At 42.3% G+C, this 24,487-nt stretch overlaps 1 protein-coding gene across 1 annotated transcript; it reads left to right on the top strand.

The window, feature by feature from the left end:
• Positions 1-22,575: 22,575 nt before the first annotated feature.
• On the top strand, positions 22,576-23,473 carry LOC145823398 (uncharacterized). Its single transcript, XM_082922942.1, has 2 exons — positions 22,576-22,801; positions 23,010-23,473. Exons 1-2 carry the CDS (start codon positions 22,625-22,627, stop codon positions 23,445-23,447), a joined length of 615 nt encoding a protein of 204 aa, XP_082779068.1. The 5' UTR covers positions 22,576-22,624; the 3' UTR covers positions 23,448-23,473.
• Positions 23,474-24,487: the final 1,014 nt, after the last annotated feature.

Here is a 24,487-nt window from a genome sequence, read left to right as displayed (position 1 = left end):
CAGATCATGGGTCTGGTAGTTCTTTTCATGCGGTCTCAGTTGTCGGGAAGCATAAGTAATAACTCTCCCATTTTGCATTAAAACACACCCCAAACCCTTATAAGAAGCATCACTAAATACAGTATAACCATCCGTACCTGAAGGTAGGGTAAGAACCGGTGCAGTTACAAGTCGAGTTTTCAACTCTAGGAAAGCAGATTCCCTTTGGTCAGTCCAGTCAAACGATATCCCCTTCTGAGTTAACTGAGTCAACGGTAAGGCAAGTTTGGAGAAATCTTTGACAAATCTTCTATAATATCCGGCTAGTCCCAAAAAGCTTCAGACTTCCGTCACATTTGTTGGTCTAGGCCAGTTCACTACAACTTCAATTTTCTGCGGATCAACAGAAATTCCATCTTTGCTAACAACATGCCCCAAAAACATAACATGATCAAGCCAAAATTCGCATTTAGACAGTTTAGCATAAAGTTTCTGTTCTCTTAAGGTCTGTAGGGCAAGTCTCAGATGATGTTCATGTTCTTCTATACTTTTGGAGTAAATCAGTATGTCATCAATGAATACTATAATAAAGTCATCAAGGTATGCTTTAAAGATTCTGTTCATGAGGTCCATAAATGCAGCAGGTGCATTGGTAACTCCGAAAGGCATAACTAAGAATTCGTAATGTCCATACCTCGTTCGAAAAGCAGTTTTGTCAATGTCCTCTGGTTTGACTTTCAACTGATGGTATCCTGACCTGAAGTCGATCTTGGAGAATACTTCAACACCCTGTAACTGATCAAATAAGTCATCAATACGTGGCAATGGGTATTTATTTTTCACAGTTACCTTGTTCAGTTCATGGTAGTCAATACACAATCTCAGTGAGTCGTCTTTCTTCTTCACAAAAAAAACAGGAGCGCCCCATGGCGAAGTGCTAGGCCTGATGAACTTCTTATCTAGCAGTTCTTGTAGTTGCACCTTCAATTCCTTCAGTTCAGTTGGAGCCATTCGGTAAGGAGCTTTAGATACTGGCTGCGTTCCCAGAATCACATCAACGGTAAATTCAATCTCCCTGTCAATCAAATCCCCTGGCAGATTATCTGGAAAAATATTTGGGAATTCTCTGACTATAGGAATACTGTTCACGTTAGCATTATCATCAGTAGATACAGTCAATACAGAACACAGATATCCCTTACACCCCTTTCTTATCAATTTAACAGCTTTCACAGATGAAATCAAATACGGAGGAGGTACTACTCCAACCCCATTAAACATAAATTCGGGTAAACCAGGTGGACGAAAAACTACTTGTTTCGTTACACAGTCTATGGTAGCATGGTATTTCGTTAACCAGTCTATTCCCAATATTACATCAAAATGATCAATGTTCAGAGGCAATAAGTCAATAAACAAATGTGCATCTCCAACAATAATTTCACAAGCAGGGTACATATATGCACATGTCATAGATCCCCCAATGGGTGATGATACAGCTAATAGATAATTCATGGGTTCTAATGGTCTATTCAGTTTTCGCGAAAAAGAATGCGACACATATGAATGCGTAGACCCCGAATCAATCAATACATAAGCATTTTGAGTACAAATAGAGAGAATACCTGACACAACGATCTCGGTATTCTGCACGTCTCCCGGTACTAGGGCGAACACTTGGCCCTGCCTCATGGGCTCTTTCCCGGTAGCTTTGGGGTTCGATTTTGGTGCAACAGTTGATGCTGCTACGCTTGGTGCAGCTTTACTATTGGTTTGTGGAGCAGAGGGGCAGTCTTTAACCATGTGGCCCACCTTGCCACACCTGTAACAGGCTCCGGATATTTTGTAACAGACCCCTTTGTGCTTCTTGCCACACTCAGAACAGGGTGGTATGAAACCACTTCCTTGGCTGGGGCTAGTTGTTGACCCCGTATTCTGTTTCTTGTTCAACGGGTTATGCTTGCCTTTCTTGAATTTAAAACCCTGCCTTTTACTACGCCATTCAGATGCTGGTGTTTCAGTTTTCAGTGCTTCGATGTTCGATTCAGCCATCAAGGCTCGGTCAAGAACATTTACATAGTTCGGTAATTTCAGAACATTTATTCTGTCTAGTATTGCAACATTAAGGCCGCCTTCAAACTTTCTGGCCTTCTTGTAGTTAGTGTCAACCATATGTGGTGCATAACGGGCAAGTTTAGTAAATTTTGTTTCATATTTAGCAACGGACATCGCGCCCTCTCTTAGCTGCTCGAATTCAGTTACTTTTCTGTCCCTGACACACTGAGGGAAATACTTTTCAAAGAAGGCTCCTTTGAATTGAGCCCAAGTCATTACAGTGTTGTTATCACGGATAAGCATCCACCACCTTCTAGCTTCTTCTTGAAGAGTAAAGGTGGCCAATAGCACTTTATGTGCTTCGGAGCACGGAAAGACCTCAAACAATTTTTCTGTCTCAAGAACCCATGCTTCAGCTTTTAACGGTTCAAGGCCTCCTTGAAAGGACGGTGGTTTCATTTTGCTGAACTTATGAGTGAGAGCAATTATGTCCCCATCATTAACATTGGCATTCTGCTCCGGCTATACCGGAGGAGGAGGTGGGGGCTGTTGATTCTGTTGTTGATCCAGTCTTGCCATTCTTGCCTCAGAGGATGAGGATTTAGATTCATTTGCAGTTCTTGTATTATCCATTTCACTATATGCAATTATAACAGTTATCAACATAGGCAGTCATTTGTTTAAACAGATTAACACATTAGCATACATTCAGTTACATTCAGTCATGTCATAGCCACACACTTATTAGGCTCATGTAATGCCCTAATCGCTTTTCTAGGACATCCTATAGCTCATTTGGACACGTGTGTGCGATATAACTCGTGGTAAGTATCGCTCTGATACCACTCTGTCACGACCAAAACCCGCCCCTATAGGTTTAGCACCGTAACCGGCCAGTAATCCGAGATTACCGAAGGCCTGCTTAATAGTAATACAGAGTACAGGGGCTGGCGGAAGCCAAAATAGTAAATAAACAATGTCCAATGAGCTGTGACAATCTATATGCAAAGAGACTTTTCATTCAAATATATACAGTCGAACAAAATAGTATGTACATATATACAATCGTTCAGTTCAGGGACTTAATCCCTATTAAACAGTACCGTACAGTAAACAAAGCAGTTACAGAGACAGAAGGGGGAACTAAAACACCCCTAAGCCATAACTTGATAGGCTCGAAACCTCGTAGTGAGGCACAATGGTTGGCTTGACAAAACTGGAGCTTACCCCGACGCTTCTAACCACGGTCTGGTGCCTGTACACCTACATATATATATGAGCAGTGAGCTAAAGCCCAGTGAATAACACAATGCGTAAAGGGATTAAGAATGAATGTCCTTTCAGTATTGAAAACAGTTCATTAAATCAGTATTTCAGTCGTTCAGTCAATACAATCATATGTGGTACACCCATTAGCATAACAGTACAGTAAACAATAGGTCTTAAAAGACCGAACAGTAAATGATGGCCATCAGTCAGTAAACAGTAGTGGTTCCAACAAGGGAACCGACAGAGATCTCTGTAACAGTAACAGTAAACAGTGGTTGCTAAGGATGCCACAATACAGTTCAGAATATAGGACATACATTCATTTAATTAACAGTATAAGTTCAGAAAGCAGTACAGTTCAATTGTTCAGAAGATAATCATTTTGAACATATCTTTACACAATTGTTACTCACAGAGTTCTGGGCTACAGTAAAGCTAGAGCGCGTCCCCAGTCACCAACCCTACACAGTTATAGATTGAACACACACTAAGCTACACAGTTGGGAAAGATAATAACTTAATCCCTAATTTGCCTCGGTGTGTTCTACATCTATATCCTCGTTAAGATGCCTTAAACTAGGCCTAATACTGCCTAGGATGAAATGAGGATGCAAAAATGCACTTTAAAAGCATTTTTAGAATTTTTAGAAAATAGAGGTCACAATCGAGCGTAGGTTACTCCGCTTGAACGGACACGCAGACAAAGGTTTCCGCTCGAGCATAGAATTACCCGCTCGAGCGTTCTGCAAAACAGTCAAAAGTGCTGGATAGGTGAAAATCACGCTCGATTGGGCGCTCGACACCCGCTCGAGCATAAGACACAACATCACGCTCGAGCGTCAATTATTCCGCTCAAGCGTCAATTATTCCGCTCGAGCGGACTTCAAAACAGAACAAAATGCTGGGAGCATAATTTCCACGCTCAAGCGCCAGTCACCCCGCTCGAGCGTGAGTCCAAATTCTAAAAATTTCATATTTGAACCTGAAGCTCAAAACCAAGTTTTAAACCATAAACTTCGATCCTCTTGGGCCAATTTTTCTAGAAAACATCCCAAAACTCATACTTTAACATGATTCAAAGCTCAATTTGTAAAATCAAAGCCCAAGGGTGTTTCAAATAAATCCAATTCAAACCAATTTTCAAGAACATGAAGAACATGCAACATGTATGTATTTAAATCATTTCAAAGCTTTAAATACAAGCTCAAATGAGCTAACTCTTACAAAAACAAGATGAATTCATGGTCTACTCTCAAAATATAGACATACAAGTGAGGAATGATGAATTATAACCTCAAAACTTCTCAATATGCACATGCATGCAACAATTAAGCTCTAATTCAACACTATTGAACCAATTCAAGCCTTAGATCACTAAAGACCCATTAATCATGCAAGAATAAACTCAAATACACAATGAAGAAGGTCAATGATCTACCTTAGGTCTTGGATTATGGGTCAATGTTGCTATCAACCTTCAATTCTACCAAGATTCAAGCCAATTCACAATGAAACAAGTTGAAATCAACCCTTCTAGTTTCTCTCTCTCTATGGTCGGCAATAACAAGGAAAATGGACTGATGGAATGTTTTGATTCAATGTGTATACAAGTCTCAAAATGTGTAAAGTAGTAGCCACTAAGTGGCACTAATGTAATTAAGTCAAACTATGTAATTTATCAATATTTAATCTAATTTAATCATACTGAATCACATTTTAACTACATATTCCATAAAATCACATTAATTCTAAGGATCACAAATCATCAATCAATTTCAGAGTCGGCTGCCGATAAGGCCTTCAATTCGCAACTTAAACACAAAGGCATGAATAGACAATCAAACAGTCAACAGATAGACATACAATTGAACAGATATACTTAATCAATTCAGTTCCAGATTTCAGTCAATCAGTTCAGTACTTCAATCAATTCAGTTACCAATCATAATCGGTCTTAGTTTAACAGTAATCAGTGGTTAATCGGTAAACAGCGACGAGGGTTGTTACACCTAGGGTTTGATTTTGAATTTAAAATAGGGGTTTTCCAAATGAGTTCTTGAGAATGGTTGTGGGATGTGTTTATGGTTGAAATATGTTAAAATTGTGGATTTCCTCGCTTAAAATTGATTTTCTATGTAAAAAGGGTTTTGTTCTAAAATTATGGATATTTGGATTCACTAAAGGAAATGGAAAATGATATTGGGTTTTGTAAGATTGGAACAATGTTTATGTTGATGATGATGGTGGTGGAGCTGGATATGTAATATCACTATCATTTTAAAATGATGGAATTATATCTTTTGATTAGGATCTATCTGTTGTATAGAAATATATGTTTTGGGCTATCGGTGGATTATAGCTTTGATTGTTGTTGAAATTGCATGAGGATTAGATTAAATTAAAGCCAATTTCTCATACATCTTGCATCGAGCATTGTTTCATATTGAACATTGAAAATATATATTGATTTTGAGAAAAATGGTTGAATACCATGGTGAATTTGATTAGAGGGTGTGGTTGTTGTTATGACGTTAGCCTGTGTGTCCTTGGTGAAAGTCCAGAAACTTGCGCGGTTAGGTGCCGATCCTTCCGGTTATTACTGGTAAAGTAGCTTTGGTAGTGCTTGTATAGCTTGCTGGCAAACACGTACCTAAAGTTTCCTTTGTTTTGTATCCACTACCCTGTTTTCTGTTATAAAATGGTTATTTTCATGAATTGATGTATAATCTGGCATTGCATAGTTTTGAGGTGGAAAATGTGAAACGTTTGACAAATGACATGTATGTGCATTCTCTTTGTAACTTTGTTAAGATTCACATATTGTGTTAGAGTATCTCTACTGGGCTTTGGCTCACTCTATGTGGAAAACAACTTTCAAGTGCTGATAATATGCCTTCACCAAGGACGTAGCTTGGGAGGACTTGGAGCCAAGGGCTTTCATTTTGTTTATTTGATGTAATTATTTTTGTTTAAGCCTCAGGCTCTAATTGTATTGAATTAAACTCTTTTTGTTGTACCCAAGCATCGATTGGAAAGATGTAACCATTAGGGCATATAATTATTTGGTTTTACTTTTATTTTAATTCATGTATTGTAGACACCCATTTCTGACCGCCCTTAAGACTTGGGCGCCTCCTGGCGAACACTCAATGATGAATTGTTATGTTGTAAAATCATTTAATTTCCTCAACAAAAGGCTTCAATTTTCAACCTTCAGAGCCCAAACCTTGCACCCTCTCTGAACCAAAGCCTAATTTTTTCTAGCCTAGCAGGCCAGTTTTTATTGCCCTAATGTCCCTTTTCATGGTCGGTCGGCTATATCCAACGGCTAGCAGATATTTTGCTGCCAACTATCCCCCCATGTGCATGCCTTGCACTAGCTGGCTCAATATAAATATTTTCGATAGGGGAACCTGTTTTTCTATAAATAGATGGCCACCCCTCATGATTTTAGGTTAGAAAAATTTGCCAAGAGACAAAAACTTACCAAACACTCTCCCTTTCTATCTTGCAATATACATACACTATACATACACTTCCTAAAACAAAATTTTGAGGCTTCTTGCTGAGATTATTGAGTCAAAATTTCAGCTTTTGAGGGTGATCACTTTGTGATTTGTGAACCAAAAAAATCCGCTCTTCAAGAGGTATAACTTTTGCTATCTTTTCTCTTGTTTACACTACTCTTTTCTTCTTTTTTATACACTGTTTTGGAATGTTTTCAAGTGCTAAAACTTATGATTTAAAAGCTACCAAAGGTAGAGAGGTTAACCACCCTTTCTTGAACCTTATCCCATAGCTTATATCCTTGTTTTTCCACTTGTTTCTTTACTTTTAGCTATTGATTTTCAGTGTTTTCAGAGGCTAAAACATGTGATTTTGAAGGTCCAAGAAATAGAGGGGTTAGCCACCATTCCTTAGGCTTACTTACTAGCTTTATTCTCTTCCATGTTTTCTTACTTTTTCTAGCTTTCCAAACTGATTTCAGCACTATTTTTATTAGTTTTGGGGCTATTTTAATTGTTTATTTAGTTTGTGCTTTCAATACTATGCTTAAGGTGTTATAAGTCCTCATAGATTTGGTGGTTTATGCCATAGACACCAATCTATTTGAGTTGATAGCTTTTTTACATAATTTCCATGTAAATATTCGTATTTGTCAGATCACCTTTGCATAATCATTTCTGTAACCTCCCTTCTTTCTTTGCTTTCTTTGATTAAGAGTTGTCTTAAACACTAAGTTGTTGTTTCAAGCATGAAAAGAGACTTTCCATGCTTAATGGTTTAATCTCTTTGGAGGTTCATAATAAAGGCATTATACTTCTCTCATGTTAAACACAACTTTTTATTTGACAAATCTCTTTATCGCTTTTTTTTTTCTTCGCATTTAGTGGACGTAGTTATCATTTTTGGACAAAATGAAGAAAAGACAAGAAAATGGCAAGGTAATGTAAAAGAGGTAAAAAAAGGGGGGGGGGAATAAAATTGAGTTGGGTTTAATCTGACGTTATATTGAACCTATTGCATCTTGAATCATTACATACTTTTAGTGATGTTCAATAATTCAAGAAGCAATGTCCACCCCTTTCCTTGAGGTAGCTCCATGATAGGGAGGAGGTCTTGTTGGTCTTTTATTTCTATTTATTGAGCTTTTGTCCTATCGGTTCATAGATCTTCACGCAACAAACTTGCGATGATTCATGATTTGTGAATCGAATCTACTCCTCCCTTGATCATCTTCATGATAGGGAGAGGCAAAAAGGATAAACATCTCCTAGAAAACACTCTATTTTTTCTTTGTTTCCATTCTGTGGCAACAAGGTAGAACCCAAAAACAGTGGCCCGCCGACCACTTTCCAAGGCCGCCCGACCACCTTTTGTTACAGTTTGTCTTATTCTTGTAAAACAGAGTTGAAGCTGAGGCAAAAACAAAATAATTTTTTGACTGCAAAATAGAACAGATTCTGGCAGCAAAACAGAGAGGTTTCTGGGCGGATGTTCTCGGTGGTGCGTTTGTGGCTCCTCGCTTCCCATTCCATTAATTTAGTGCTATAATATTAGTGTATCATAATTAATTAGTTAGCTTAATTCAGATTTGTAATAATTAGTTAATTTAGCTTATTCATTTATTTGGTGTTATAATAATTAGCAAAATAGGATATTCATTCGGACCCTCTTGCATGAGGGCACACTTGTAATATTATGTATGTCTTCCAAACCCTATTTTTTCTTCCTTTTATTTACTCGCTTATGATGGTTGCATGCAGTATCATATTTTAGTTTCATATCATTACCATGTGTAAAATACCCATTTTTGCATACATCAGGTTCGGTTCATCATTCTAACATTGTTGTCACTTTTTACTTACTTGAATACATGCGTTAAATGCATGCTTTGAGTTCAGCCATGTGTCTTGTTAATAAACCGAACCTAGTAGTTGCATTTTGTATGTGTTGCATTAGTCACTTGCATAGTAGAGCATGCATTTTTCTAATTGTTTTATTTCCTTTGGCTTACCTTGAAGTACTAGGTGAGCATTTCATGCTTTAACATATTGCGTGTATGTTTGTGTTACCAAATCAAGCATATTACCATGAGGCTAAGTTCTTATTTGATATACCTCTTGAATGCTTATGGATGAACGGTAGTTCGCTTGAATTGGGATGATTTGAATAATGAATGCATGAGCTGACTTTTTCAAATAGCGCATATTCAAAACTCTTTCCAACAATGCATGAAATCAAAGCATTCCAAAGTGAGTGACTTACTCTATACTTGTGTGCCTCACATAGTAAGTTAGCATTAATAATTAGAACAAGAGCATATATTGTACATAAAAATCACATCATGATCAGTAGAGGCTAATCTTTGATCAGGTGAGAGGGGTGCTCAATTCATGACCTTCCCGTCTCATACCTAAGTTCCCGAGCCAAGACACTTTGGTTATGACAAACAAGTGGCCTTTGGCACGAGTCACGGGTTTTCTAAATTTACCAAAAACATTTAGGTGGCGACTCTGAAATCTGACAATGCAGTCTATTTTTGGCGTTTCTCATTGTAAATCGATTTCCTAAAGATTTACCGGATTTGGACTCTCATTTGAGTTTTTTTTTTTTTTTTTTACATTGCACTTGTGAAACCAGATGCCATCGTATCCAAAGAGACTAAACCCCTCCGAGGAGCACGCGCAACCAACTACAAGTATCTATGTCATATGCTGTAGATTCAAAATCTAGGATTTATGAACGTATATTGCATATGTCGTCTTTTGTATTGATCAAAAGTATAAATGGAATAGAAGATATGGTGTTGTTGATCAATTGTAAGTAATGTTATGATATGATTTATTGTTATTTATTTCGGGGCGTTACAAAGGAAGTTTTGTTAAAAAAAAAAAAAAAAAAAAAAAAAAATCATTGAGATTTGGTTTATGGAAGAAAAGGGAAAACATGTGGCGTTTTGAAAAGATTTAATGACTGTATCTGTTGATGATAAGGGTGGAGTTGGATATATAGCATCACTCTCATTTTCAAAATGATGAGATTATATCTTTTTTTGAAAAAATTATCTGTTGAGTTGAAATAATTGTTTTGGGCTATCGGTGAAAGATAGTTTTGATTGTTGTATAAATTGCATGAGGATTAAGTTAAATTGAAACTAATTTCTCATACACTGTGCATCATGCATTGTTTCATACTTGAACATTGAAAATGTATTATTTTTGAGGAAAAAAAGTTGTATACCATGGTGAATCTTGTTAAGGGGTATGGTTGTGGTTTATATTGTTGGCCTGTGTGTTGGTAGAAGTCCAGAAACCCGCGCAGTTAGGTGTCGATCCTTCTGGTTAGTGCTGGTAAAATGGCTTTAGTAGTGCTTGTATGGCTACTGGCAGACACTTACCTAGAGATTCCTAATGTTTTGTATCCACTGCCCTGTTTTCTGATATAAAATGATATTTTCATGAATTGATATATAATTCTAGAATTGCGTTGTTTTGAGATGGAGAAGTATAGTGTTTGACAAATGGCATGCATGTGCATTCACCTTATGACATTGCTAAATTCCATACATTGTGTTAAAGTATCTCTAGTGGGCTTTAGCCCACCCTATGTGGAAAACAACTTTCAGGTGCTGATGATATGCCTTCACCAAGGACTTAGCTTGGGAGAACTGTGGAGCTGAAGACTCATTTTGTTCTTGTTGTAATTATTTTTGTACAAGTCTTAGGCTTTAATTGTATTGAGTTGAACTCACTTTTGTTGTACCCAAGCATTGTCTTAGAAAGATGTAGCCAGTAAGGCATTAACTTATCTGTATGGCCATTTATTTCAATTCACTCATATGTGACGTATGCTATAGATTCAGGATTTAGGATTTATGGATGTATACGCGCATATGTCACCTTTTGTACGACAAACTTACATGAATAAAAGGTTATTATTCAGCATATGGCGTTTTCTATTGAATATTATGAGATGGGTTGTCATTATTGTTTCGGGGTGTTACAACTTGGTATCAAAGCTATTGGGTTTGAATACTTTGGGATCGTGGGACATGATTTTTACCACAATGGGTTTATCTTGCTAAATAGTATTAGAAGTAAACCTAGTATGCTATGTGATAACATGTTACGTGACTAGATGAGTATATGATTTGGTTTCTAAGATATTGATTGGGTCTGCGAGTTTCTAGAAATCCTGTTAAAAGAGCACTTGATCAATGCTATTTCTAACTGGAACTCATGCTATTTCTAACTAGAACTCAAGATATTGATTGAGTCCTGTTATCTAGGAAGGAAATTTGTTTATGATTATGTGATTAGGTGCACACGTGGAGTAAATTACCTGTTGCCACCGTGTTATAACGTGAGTGAGTTAGCTTCGGCACATTTGTAAATGGGCTAAACTATTGTGTTATCTTTATTAGAATGTCAAGACGAGAACATGGTGGTGGTAGGCGTAGCAAACCTAGGCAGTAGAAGATGCCAATACTGGATGAAATTTCGGCACAAGAAGAGGGAGTTGGTTAGGCCAATGTGACCGAGCCAACATGCAGCAGGCCATGGCCACCTTAGCCGCGAAATGGTAGGAGCTTTGTAGGAATCCATGAACATTCTCAAGATTAATAATCAAGTCTAGGCCTATGTTGCTGAAACAGGGTCGTCCTTTCTGAAGATGGAGTTCTTCCATTCTAATTCGAACGAGTTTTGGGGGATCTAAAAGAGCCATTGAAGGCCAACGAATGGTTGAAATAGATGGTGAAGACGTTCAAGATGCTTGGCATCGAGGACGATGGTTTGAGGGTGACCTTGGCATCTTTCCAGCTGAAAGGAGATGCGGGTCAGTGGTGGAAGTTTGCGCGAGGGCGTATTTCGGTGACTTGCAAGGGTTTTGTTAATGCCTTCCAAAACAAGTTTTTGCTACCCACAACAAGGGAGAAGTTGAGAGACCAGTTCCTAAAGCTCAAGCAGCTAAACTAGTAGCCGAGTTTGAGGCTGCATTCACTAGTTTATCGAGATTTGCATCGGAACTTATGGCAACTGAAGAACGTTGTTGCATCGAGTTCGAAAAGAGATTGATTAGGGATTACAGACATCTCATGGAGTCGGCGACTCACTTAGAGACTGTGATCCAAGCAGATAAGAGGCTCCAAGTAGATGTCCTAAGATGTTCAGGGGGACACTGGGGATAACAAATGGCAAAGAGGTTCCACCCCACAACAGTCCCATACGACGCAGTTTAGATCCACATTTCTGTACCGAGTTCGAGTTCAGAGAGAGGTAACCAAGGTAAGTTCATTTGCTTCAAGTGTGGTCAGTTGGACCACAAGTCTTTAGTTTGCTTGTAGAGGGGAGGAGGGCAACAGTCTGCACCGTCTTTGGCTCGTTCTTAGAGCCAGAGTCAGGAGAGGGGTCAACAACTGTAGACAAGCCCGCGGGGGACCTCGCCACAGCTCGGACTCGACTTTCGTAGTCACGGTTCTAAATCTGAACCAAAGAGTCCAAATCCGGCAAATCGTTTTGAGAAAACAGATTTTTTGAAAGAAGTGCCAAACATGGACTGCTTTGCCAGATACAGAGTCGCCACCTAAATATTTTATTTTGGGAAATTTAGGAAACCCTGACTCGGTGCCAAAAGGCCACGTGTCCGTCATCACCAAAGTTGCCTCGGCTCGGGAACTTGGGTACGATCGGGGAAGGTCACTTCGTGAGCACCCCCGCTCGCCCGGTCATAGACCGGCCTCTACTAACCATGATATCAATTTTTGAAAACATTGTGAGTTCTTAAACCGATTATTAGCCTAGGTTACTATGTGATGCTCACAGCATACAAGTATAGACTGGATCGCCTGAATTGGAACAAAACATTTCATGTTTGTATTTTTTTTTTAAAGAGGTTTTGCTACCCACAGGTAGGCTTGAAACATTTGATGATTTATTCCAATTCAGATAACCCAACCTTCACCCACATGCATTCAGGCAGTTATATCATATAAGCACATAGCCTCATGGTAAGCATGCTATTCATGGCAGCACTCACACGCATGCAAGGATGCTAAAGCATAAAGGTTACCGAGTACTCCAAGCCAAAATAGAAACCTCATTAGAAATCATGCATGATCCTAATTATACAGAAATGCCTAATGCAACACATGCAAATATGCAACTATAGCAGGCTCGGCTATTCTAAACATGGCGTATGGAATGCTACAACTAACATGTATTCAACTTTGAAATTGAAAGTACAATGCAGTTAGTATGATGCGCCGAGCCCAGTGCATGCAAAACAGATGAATGAATGCAAACGTGCTGTCATACTGTATGCTAATTTAAATATGCCCTAATCTAACCATCATAAGCAGGTAAATAAAAAGGAGAAAGACGTGGGGTTGGAAGACATACATCACACTCACGCACACTTATTACAGTTGTGGCCTCGCGCAGAGGGTCCGAATAAATGATACAGTCCAAATATTACAGTCCCGAATGAAAGAATATTACAGAATCCTAATTAATTAACAAATTAACTAAGAGAATAAATAAAACTGGCATGCAAGCCAGGGACCGCCTTGCTTCTGATGGATGATGCATGTCCGAGTTGTCTTGCGCGGAAATCCACCGGAATGCCCCAATTAGCCTCTGTTTACACCTGTTCTTGAAATGCGTGCCAAGCCCCAAAAAGTTGCTGATTCTTCGTTTTGCTGCAACAGAGAGCAGGAAAGGGGCATAGCAATGTATTTGCACAGATATATGCATGTCTCGATCCTCGTGCCACCAATCACGCATACCGAGGCATGATGGCCGAGGAGTTGAAATGCACAACTCAATATAGGATGAATGCACATGAAACTACAGCTAAAACCTAACTCCATCATGGATAATCCGGAGTGTCGGTGACTGGGGAATTGAGACACATTCCGTCACTCGGAGTACGAAATGCACCTCGTTTCTCGTGCCCGGGCTAACTCCTATTCCGGACACGATGCAATATGCATGACATGCAACTAAGATGCAATCCTAACATACGCCATGCTATGAAAGTGAGATGCCTCGAAATGCGTGCACACAGGCACGTAAATCGAGAAAATGACAGAATGCAATCTAAGATACAACCTAGTATGCACTATGCTGTGAAAATGAGATGTCTCGAAATGCGTGCACACGGGCACGCACACCGAGGCAATGATAGAATGCGATGTAATGACATGGAAACATGATATGGGCTTATACCAACATGAGTGAACCTCAGCCACACTCACATAGGACGCCGTCGGATAAAAATGAAGTGCCTCAAAATGCGTGCACACGGGCACGCAAACCGAGGCAATGATAGAATGCGATATAATGACATGAAAATGTGATATGGGCTTATACCAACATGAGTGAACCTCAGCCACACTCACATAGGATGCCGGCGGATAAAAATGAAGTGCCTCGAAATGCGTGCACACAGGCACGCAAACCGAGGCAATGATAGAATGCGATGTAATGACATGGAAATGTGATATGGGCTTATACCAACATGAGTGAACCTCAGCCACACTCACATAGGACGCCGGCGGATAAAAATGAAGTGCCTCGAAATACGTGCACACGGGCACGCAAACCGAGGCAATGATAGAATGCGATGTAATGACATGGAAATGTGATATGGGCTTATACCGACATGAGTGAACCTCATCCACACTCACATAGGACGCCGTCGGATAAAAATGAAGTGCCTCGAAATGCGTGCACACGGGCACGCAAACTGAGGCAATGATAGAATGCGATGTAATGACATGAAATGGATAGCAATCATTCTAATAGAATTTCAGCACTAAGATATGGGGGAAAACAGTCCCGAAATGAGGCGAAATGACACCAAATGCATGGAATTGTCTCGAAATGCGAATTTAGGCACCCAAAATGGCCTATAGCTATGCAATGCATGCACAATATGGATATGTAATGCAAAGACAGAAGCTAGGAAGTCCCAAAAAAGGCACTTTCACAGTTATAAACATGGCCAAACAGCGAGCATAGGTAGGGCAAAAATGGCATGCAAGAATAGGGGCCAAAAGAGGGGTAATGAAGCAAGTGATATAAGAAAAATCCAAACTGAAAAATTCCCTTATACAACACTGAAGAGGGACCAAAAATATGCACATTTACAGTTTATGACAACCTCAAAATCAGTATACAAACATGCTAGAAATGCAATGCAAAATGAGGCTCAAAAGTGGCTATAACATGAAGTATGCAAAATATTCACCAAACAGCCAAAGACCCTTAATAAAACATGTAGAATGGGCCAAAATAGGACTATTTCCAGAACTGTAAAATGGCCGAAAACAAAAGCATGATAGGCTAACTAAACATGCAAGAATGGGGAATAAAAGAGAGATATAACATGAAGTGGCATATGGAGGTCCCAAACCATGAAAGGACCTAAATGAAACATGAAGAATGGACCAAAATAAGCACATTTTCAGAACTGTAAAATGGCCAAAAACAGAAGCATGGTAGGCTGCCATTGCATGCAAAAATGGGACCAAAAGGGGAGTATAAAGGAAAGTACAACATGGAAGTCCCAAATGGTGTTGAGATCTTCTTAAATGTTGAAGAGGGGCTCAAAATAAGCCTAATATCAGTTTATGACATGCTCAAAAACAGATTACTCATGGGCCAAAAATAGCATGCAAGATTATGACATATAAGAGGATCAATGAAGCAAGTGTATCATGGAGGGTTCAAACAGGGTTGAGCCCTTAATGAAAAGTGAAAATGAGCTCAAAAGAGGGCCCCTTTCAGTTAGGGCCGGAGCTTGAAACAAAAAGCATATAGGGCTTACAAATGGATCAAGAAAAGGGGTCAAAAGAGGAGAAGTGTCACTTACCCTTGAAGATCAAAGCTTTTGTTGCTTCTTGGATCAATTTGCAGCTCCTTTAGCCTTTGAGAAGTCTTCCTTGTTGCTGGAAATGAAGTGGTGATGGTAGAGCTTGGTGGTGTAGAAGAAATGGTGATTAGGGACTTAGAAGTTTTCAAGGAAATGAGAGGTATAGAGAGGGATTTGTGTATGGAAGCTTGAAGAACAATTTTCCTAACCCTTAATTGTGATGCCATCAGCTGGTTATAAGGGCCAAAAAGGGGGTGTCAAGGTGGGGGAAAAGGAGGGCAACTTTCCCCCACAAAATATCCCCCGGACAAAGATATTTTCTGGGGGATAAAGCCCTCCAGCTGTAAAGTGAACAGTGCAAGGATCTCTGCCGGCCAGTTACTTTTGCTGCAGGTGGCCGGCCGGCCACACTCCCTAGCCGGCCGGCTAGGGGTCAAAAGGGTCAATCTGATTTAGTGGCCGGCCAGCAACTGATGGTGTCCTCCTATCTGTGTACAACACAACCCTGTGGTTAAAAGTCCAAGAAAGTGGGTCCAAGGAGTTCAACATTAGCTCGGAAAGAGGGGTTCAAAAGGGTCAGGTGGAATTACTGGCCGGCCACCAACTTTTAGGGTCCTCTCATGTGTGTACATCACAAATATGTGGTTCAAAGTTCAAGAAAATGGGCCCAAGGTGTTCAACATTAGCCGGGAAGGAGGGGGTCAAAAGGGTCAAGTAACATTAATGGCCGGCCACCAACTTTTAGGGTCCTCCCATGTGTGTACATCACAAATATGTGGTTCAAAGTTCAAGAAAATGGGCCCAAGGTGTTCAACATTAGCCCGGAAGTGTGAAAAACAGGCGCCGGAGGGCGTCGAAGGATGTATAATTGGTTACTGCAACAATTACTGGCCTCTCACCCTTCAGTGACCTCTCCGGTGATAAAACAGAGGTACCTGCCAAAAATGAACGAAAACCGATGCAAAACGAATGTTCGGGGGCCAAAACGCGCAGTTCGAGGTCCCAAAAATGGGCTGTTAAGCACCGAAAGTGGCATTCGACCACGAAGTGGGTTTCTCATACCCCAGTGTCCCTCAAAAGGGAGAAAATAGGAAGTATGCCAAAAACCGGAGCAATAGGAGATGGTTAAGCGGTCCCGAACTGAGGCACACGGCCTGACGGCTCCGAAAACCGGAAACCGGACTCCGAAATGGGAAAAATGGCCTACGGCCACCAAATGTAGCCTACGGACATTGAGAGATGGTCTACGGGACCTCTCCCTTCCCTCAGGGAAAGAAACAAAGAAAACCGAGCCTGGTTCGCAAACCGAGGCAAAGTACAAAAGAGGGTTCGGAAGTCCGGAGGCAGGGCTCACGGCCGTGACTCTGAAACTTCTGAACAAGCACATTATGCAACATCACCAAGCGCTCAATCGGTGATGTCTGAGTCTTAAGGTCGGTCAAAAATGGGGTGTCCACAGTTGCCCCTCTTTGACAGAACTCGAAAGTCACAAGTAACGGGAGTGAATGTCAAAGCCCAGAGACGACCCATTTTTGACAAGGCCGAAGACTTAGACAGACGTACAAGGTAAACAGAAATGTGCCCGCAGGCATGCCCGCAGGCAGGGGCAAAATGCAAATGATATGCAAGAAGCCGAACATAACTCAATGATCATGCAAATGCAGCAAGCTGTAATGAGGCAAATATTCGCAAATAAATGCAACAGTTTTAAGCAAGAATGCAAAGCAACAACTACATTTCATGCAGTTAAGAATGCGGAGGATTATTCAATCCCCACCACATCTCACACGGAGAAGATACGATACCTGCGCGATTCGTCTGGTCGCACCAGCCTCAATTGAACCGTACATACAATATCGTGCCTGTAAAAGAGAGAAATTGCAACAAGTACAATATGCTACCAACATATATTTAATGTGATTCTGGAAGTTTGACACATGCAACGCCGGTGAGTGAATGCATCGCAATGCAAGAGTGGAACATGCGTGACAACGCATGCCCAAGTATAGAGGTATGCCAATATCAAGAAATGTGCACGTTAATGCAGGTATGCTCATGAGAATGCAAGTTATGTGCATGATAGTGCGAAACGAGCATGAATCAGGGTGCCCGTTTGTCATGAAGTAACGAGTACGGAAATGCGCGTTTCGACGAAGGCGACTCAATCACGGCCTCCGATCCGCTTCCCTGAAAGGTTACAACTCATTCAAAAAGGATACACTTTGATTTTGATGAGTGATGATGAGACACATGTCAGATCTTGAAGCCGAATTTCCGACGGAGCAATTTCGCGACCGGAAGTGTACTTTTCTTGAACTTTTTCAGGTCCCGGGAACTCCAATCTTCCTCAAAATTTTCAGGGAGCTAGGTGGGCATGTGGGGGACATGGCCGGCCGTTTATCTTCCCAAGGGGAGGTGGCCAACCGGTTTTCCAAAAAGCAAATAGCTGGCCGGCCAGTTTTCCAAAAAGGAAATGGCTGGCCGGCTAGAAAAGAGGGCCGGCCGGCCATATGCCCAAATCCGGGGGCACTTTGGTCTTTTCACCTCCTTTTCTTTATGCTCCTTCAACCAAGACCTTGAGCCTATATAAGGCAGCCGAGATCCCTTCCTTTCTTGCCTCCTACAACACTTTCTTCTCTAGATCTGAGTTTCATACGCGTTTTCCAACGCCCTGTGTAAATTGTTTTCGCAAAAATATTCAGTTTCAAGCACTTTGAAGCGATTAAATTTCGGTTTCGGAGCTTCTTTTCGCATTTTCGCCACTTGAGGTAAGTTTGTCTCAATATTTGGAAGATTTTCTCGGGAGTTGACTTTTGTTGACTTTTTCCAATTTTGGCTCATTTTGCTCATTTTTGCTCCCTTTGCAGATCTTCTGAAAATGGCGGGTAATTCTCCCCACGGCGGAGGTTTTCCAGGTGCCGGAGATGATTTTGATCCCATGACTCTACCCCCGAGGACCCGACCTTTTATTCCCGGGAGGTACAACCCGCCAGCACATGTCCTCCCGCGTGCTGTCTTCCGTCACTTCACTAGCTTTGACGAGCGAGCACCCGGGGATCTGCTTCTCCGAGAGCCGGAGCATCACCTCTCCCATGAGGCCCGAGAGGTATTTACTTCATTTTCTGTATTTTTCGTACATTTCGCACCTTTGCCATGCTTGAACACGCAGTTTAGCTTATGACATAGTACTTTGCTTGCATCCTGAACATGTAGTTTAAACACTCGAATTTCTTGAACACTTGGCTCACTAATTAATTGCGACCACACAGCCCACATTAGTTAAGAGGCGAACACACGGCTCAAACACTGATTTGTTGAACACACAGCCCGAATTCGAAAGTGAACACACAGCCCACACTTTAAATTTTCTGAACACGAAGCCCACACTGATAGAAAGTTTGAACACGCAGCCCAAACTTTAAATTTTCTGAACACGCAGCCCAGTTGAATAGTGAACACGCAGCCCACACTGATTGAAAGTTGAACACGCAGCCCAAATTAAATAGTGAACACGCAGCCCACATTGATTGAAAGTTGAACACACAGCCCAAACTTCAAATTTTCTGAACACGCAACCCAGATTAAATAGTGAACACGCAGCCCACACGGATAGAAAGTTGAACACGCAGCCCAAACTTCAAATTTTCTGAACACGCAGCCCAGATTAAATAGTGAACACGCAGCCCACACTGATAGAAAGTTGAACACACAGCCCAAACTTCAAATTTTCTGAACACGCAGCCCAGATTAAATAGTGAACACGCAGCCCACACTGATAGAAAGTTGAACACGTAGCCCAAACTTTAAATTTTCTGAACACGCAGCCCAGATTAAATAGTGAACACGCAGCCCACACTGATAGAAAGTTGAACACGCAGCCCAAACTTTAAATTTTCTGAACACGTAGCCCAGATTAAATAGTGAACACGCAGCCCACATTGATAGAAAGTTGAACACGCAGCCCAAACTTTAAATTTTCTGAACACGCAGCCCAGATTAAATAGTGAACACGCAGCCCACACTGATAGAAAATTGAACACGCAGCCCAAACCTCAAATTTTCTGAACACGCAGCCCAGATTAAATAGTGAACACGCAGCCCACACTGATAGAAAGTTGAACACGCAGCCCAAACTTCAAATTTTCTGAACACGCAGCCTAGATTAAATAGTGAACACGCAGCCCACACTGATAGAAAGTTGAACACGCAGCCCAAACTTTAAATTTTCTAAACACGTAGCCCAGATTAAATAGTGAACATGCAGCCCACACTGATAGAAAGTTGAACACGCAGCCCAAAGTTTAAATTTTCTGAACACGCAGCCCAGATTAAATAGTGAACACGCAGCCCACACTGATAGAAAGTTGAACACGCAGCCCAAACTTCAAATTTTCTGAACACACAGCCCAGATTAAATAGTGAACACGCAGCCCACACTGATAGAAAGTTGAACACGCAGCCCAAACTTCAAATTTTCTGAACACGCAGCCCAGATTAAATAGTGAACACGCAGCCCACACTGATAGAAAGTTGAACACGCAACCCAAACTTTAAATTTTCTGAACACGCAGCCCAGATTAAATAGTGAACACGCAGCCCACACTGATAGAAAGTTGAACACGCAGCCCAAACTTCAAATTTTCTGAACACGCAGCCCAGATTAAATAGTGAACACGCAGCCCACACTGATAGAAAGTTGAACACGCAGCCTAAACTTTAAATTTTCTGAACACGCAGCCCAGATTAAATAGTGAACACGCAGCCCACACTGATAGAAAGTTGAACACGCAGCCCAAACTTCAAATTTTCTGAACACGCAGCCCAGATTAAATAGTGAACACGCAGCCCACACTGATAGAAAGTTGAACACGCAGCCCAAACTTCAAATTTTCTGAACACGCAGCCCAGATTAAATAGTGAACACGCAGCCCACACTGATAGAAAGTTGAACACGCAGCCCAAACTTCAAATTTTCTGAACACGCAGCCCAGATTAAATTGTGAACAGGCAGCCCACACTGATAGAAAGTTGAACACGCAGCCCAAACTTTAAATTTTCTGAACACACTGCCCAGATTAAATAGTGAATACGCAGCCCACACTGATAGAAAGTTGAACACGCAGCCCAAACTTTAAATTTTCTGAACACGCAGCCCAAATTAGAATTTGCATGTAGCTTATTTCACTTCATCGGCATACAGCCCATTTCATTCCATTGGCACGCGGCCCAGCTCATTATACCGGCACACAGCCCATTTCATCTCATTGGCACACAGCTCATTCATTTCATTATTGACACATGTATTCATTCTGGATGCCGGTTGGTTCCCGCAGTGTGCGGGGGTATGGTTCCACCATCGCGCGGGACTGGTACGCTGAGCTCCCGGAGGGTGTCCGAGACTTAGGAGATTTGGCAGGGTTTAGGCCCTTCTGTGTCGGGTTATCACGTTGTCCTGCCAGGAGGACCCTGATGGCAGCCTTGGTAGAGAGATGGTGGGACACCACCAACTCCTTTCATTTCTCTGCCACTGGAGACATGACCATGACGCCTCTAGACTTCGCTGTGTTGACTGGCTTAGACATAGGAGGTTGGCCCATCCCCTATGATGAGGATATGGGCGAGTGGGAGGCCGCTTGGACATACCTATTGGGGGCCCGCCCGCCTGTTGACAGGGTTTCTGGGAGAGTCTGATACACTTGGTTCTCTTCCCACTTCCGGCAGGCGGAGATGGTGCCTGAGACTCCCGAGGAGACGGAGCAGTACGCCCGTGGTTTCCTTATGTTCCTCTTCGGGACTACCTTGTTCACCGATAGAGGGAACACAGTTGGGTTATATCTGCTGAGCGCTCTGGTCGACCTATCACAGGTCAGTAGATTTGACTGGGGGGGCGCCGGCCTGGCTACCATTTACTTTTATATGAGCGCGACCTCCCGCGGGCGGGGCGATTTACTTGGCGGCTACTGGAGAGCCTGGGAGGTACTTTTCTGTCCCCTTGATTTACGTTTCTGCTCTTCGTTACTTGTACATTGCACACACAGCGCACTTTTACAGTCTGTATTTTGCTCTCAGCATTTCGTACTTACATTCTGCACTACTTTTCTCAGTTATGGGTCTATGTATATTTCCCAGCATTAGCCCCAGAGTTGGAGGTGGCAGGGCTTCCCATGACCCCATACTCACTAGTGTTCGAGGGCCCGCACCGGCCGAGACCCCGAGAGACCCTCCTTTACCTGCGACAGTACTTTGACACTGTGCGACATTCAGAGGTACCCCAGAACTTTCAGTTCCTTTCATTCTCATCTTTGATTTGCTCTGTATATTCTCGATTTCTGATTGGTTTATGCATTTATCATCCGCAGATCACATGGCAGCCCTGGGTTGGTCTCCGACTTCAGTATACCGGAGGGTCGGATATCTCCCAGTATAGGGTCCTGCTCGAAGGGCCGGTTGGCAGGGCATGGTTCCTGGGGGAACGCTTTCTGCGCCAGGTATGGGGATATCTTTCTCAGGATCCTCCCGCAGTACCCCCAGTCAGTATGCGGACTGCTGACAGGCTCTCTTACTCGGAGGTAGTCGGCGCCATGCTGGGTAGTGATGCTTTACTATATATTGAGGAGGGGGACTACGCCACTTACTGTCACATATATTTGATGCCTCCATTGACGGGAGCTCGTATCCCGATGATGAGGCCTGCCGGTATGTCATCCTCGGGCCAGGCTCGGGCTCGGGCTGCAGACGCCCCTTCTACTAGCAGGGCTGGTACATCTAGAGGTGGGAGTAGACCGGTTCCTCCGATTCCGTCGACTTATCCTCATCCTGGATGGCCAGATATGCCGACTGAGTTAATGGCATGGTAGTATGGGGCTATCTCTCCGACTCCGATTCCGCTAGAGCCTCCGATGCCCAGTGATCGATACGCCATTGATCCTGACTCACCGCTGGTATGCTCCACTGTTTTTCATTCATCATTCAGATGTTTAGACATTTTTGTTCACTGATGATTATGAGCTCATATTTGCAGCCACCGCGAGGGTACATGGAGGAGGTGGTTGGACTGGTGGCCACACTCGAGGGCATGGTCCTGAGTAGGGAGGCACAGTTGTCTGTCGCGGGCATTCAGGTACCCTTCAGTTTTCTGGCATTTATCATACTTCTGATGACATGCTGATTTCTACTACATCGATAGACTACTTGTGTAGAGCACATCTGACACACACCCCACTTGTACACTGTATTTACATGCACCCATTTCACGTAACCTTTGCTTGTATCTGCATCAGATGTATATATTTGGACTGATGTATTTGAATTGAACTCTTTGTTTTCAGATGCCTTCATGGTCCGGTCAGCCGCAGGCCAGGCCACCCGGGCCTCCTTGGGGAGCTGGGCCGTCTGGGCCTTTTCAGGGAGTTGGGTCACCCGGGCCTTTTCAGGGGGCGGGGCCATCTCGGCCTTCCCAAGGAGCCGGGCCATCTAGGCCTTTTCGAGGGGCTCGAGGAGGGTCTGTCCGCAGACGCAGGGCTCACGTTGTAGAGGTGGAGCCTGATGAGGAGGAGGAGGATGCTGAGGAGGAGGAGGAGGCTACCGACCGTCAGTCAGAGACATCTGCTGAGGAGGGGGGCTCCGGTTTTGGTTCGGGGAACAGAGGTGAGGCTGAGGGGGATCCTGAGGATGACAGCTCCGACCCAGATGATGATGATGGCGCAGAGGTTGTCCCGCAGAAGAGGATGAGGAGTGCTTCTCATTCCCGCTCCCGAGGACATTGATGCTGTTGTTTCCTGCTTTATTTTTCTTTTTGCTAGTAGTTTGTAGCACTTTGCACATTGCTAGGCAGTTTTATTTTTTGTAAAACTTGTACCTTTGTTTGTTGTAAAGCATGATGGAATGAAATAGCTTTTGAGAAAGTGTTTATATTTTAAACTTTTAGCATCGTATCGCATCATTTTATTTTGCACAAGAATGAAATTGAATGGGAATGTGCATTGTGCCATCACCAAGTCAGGTAGTGAACCGACGCAACAAACTAAGCAACTCAACTTACTAAGATATAACAGAACCTTAGGAAGTTTACAACTCGATAAGCAAAATGCAACAATGTTGACAACGCAAATAAACAAGACTCTAAACGAAGATTGTTTAAACAGAGAACAATGGCTCAAAAACACGAAACACGTCCGCTCAACAAACAACTCGATAAGCAAAACAACAACTCGATAATCAAAACAACAACTCGATAAACAAAACGACAACAGAGTGTACTTCTGACGATCTGGGCATCGGAACGCATCCGAAACGGAGGGAGATGAAGACCTTTGACTCTCCCGTTGCATGGAAATGCTTGAAACTTCCCTTCGAAGGGTAAAACAGGGCCAAGGGGATACACTGCAGCATTGCCGGCCATCTTTGGGAGCCGGCCGGCCATTTTTGTGGAGAGAGACAGCTGGCCGGCCAGTTTTGTAAAAAGTAAATGGCTGGCCAGCCAGAAAAGGTGGCCGGCCGGCCAGCTACTCCTGCAGCCTCCTGGTTTTTGACACGTGTCCCCGTGAATAGTGTTTTTCCCTCTATAAAAGCCTCAACTTCGGGAACATTCATTTCATCTTAGTTTTAGACAAAGATGGAGGCGTTTCTCGCAGAAAATGTCACATCTTGGATCTCTTCTCTAGATGGCTCGGAAAAGCTGAATTTCCGGGGTTTCGGCTTGAATGCACTATTCACGCTGAGCCGTACTCCGCTACATCTCCCTTTTCTCCATGCCGCGGCAAGGTTCTAGAACCCAGTGACACATGTTTTTAGCTTTAGCGGCCAA

The sequence above is a fragment of the Camellia sinensis genome, chromosome 4, assembly GCF_055761805.1.
Source record: "Camellia sinensis isolate YWXY chromosome 4, ASM5576180v1, whole genome shotgun sequence".
NCBI lineage: Eukaryota > Viridiplantae > Streptophyta > Magnoliopsida > Ericales > Theaceae > Camellia > Camellia sinensis.
The sequence above is the reverse complement of the archived record's forward strand: the minus strand, read 5'-3'. Positions and strand labels throughout refer to the sequence as shown.

Coding starts and splice junctions, on each gene's coding strand:
- LOC145823398 (XM_082922942.1), top strand. CDS start 22,625: ATGCTCCACTGTTTTTCATTCATCATTCAGATGTTTAGACATTTTTGT. Junction 22,802..23,009: donor TGTCTGTCGCGGGCATTCAG/GTACCCTTCAGT, acceptor CTTTGTTTTCAG/ATGCCTTCATGGTCCGGTCA.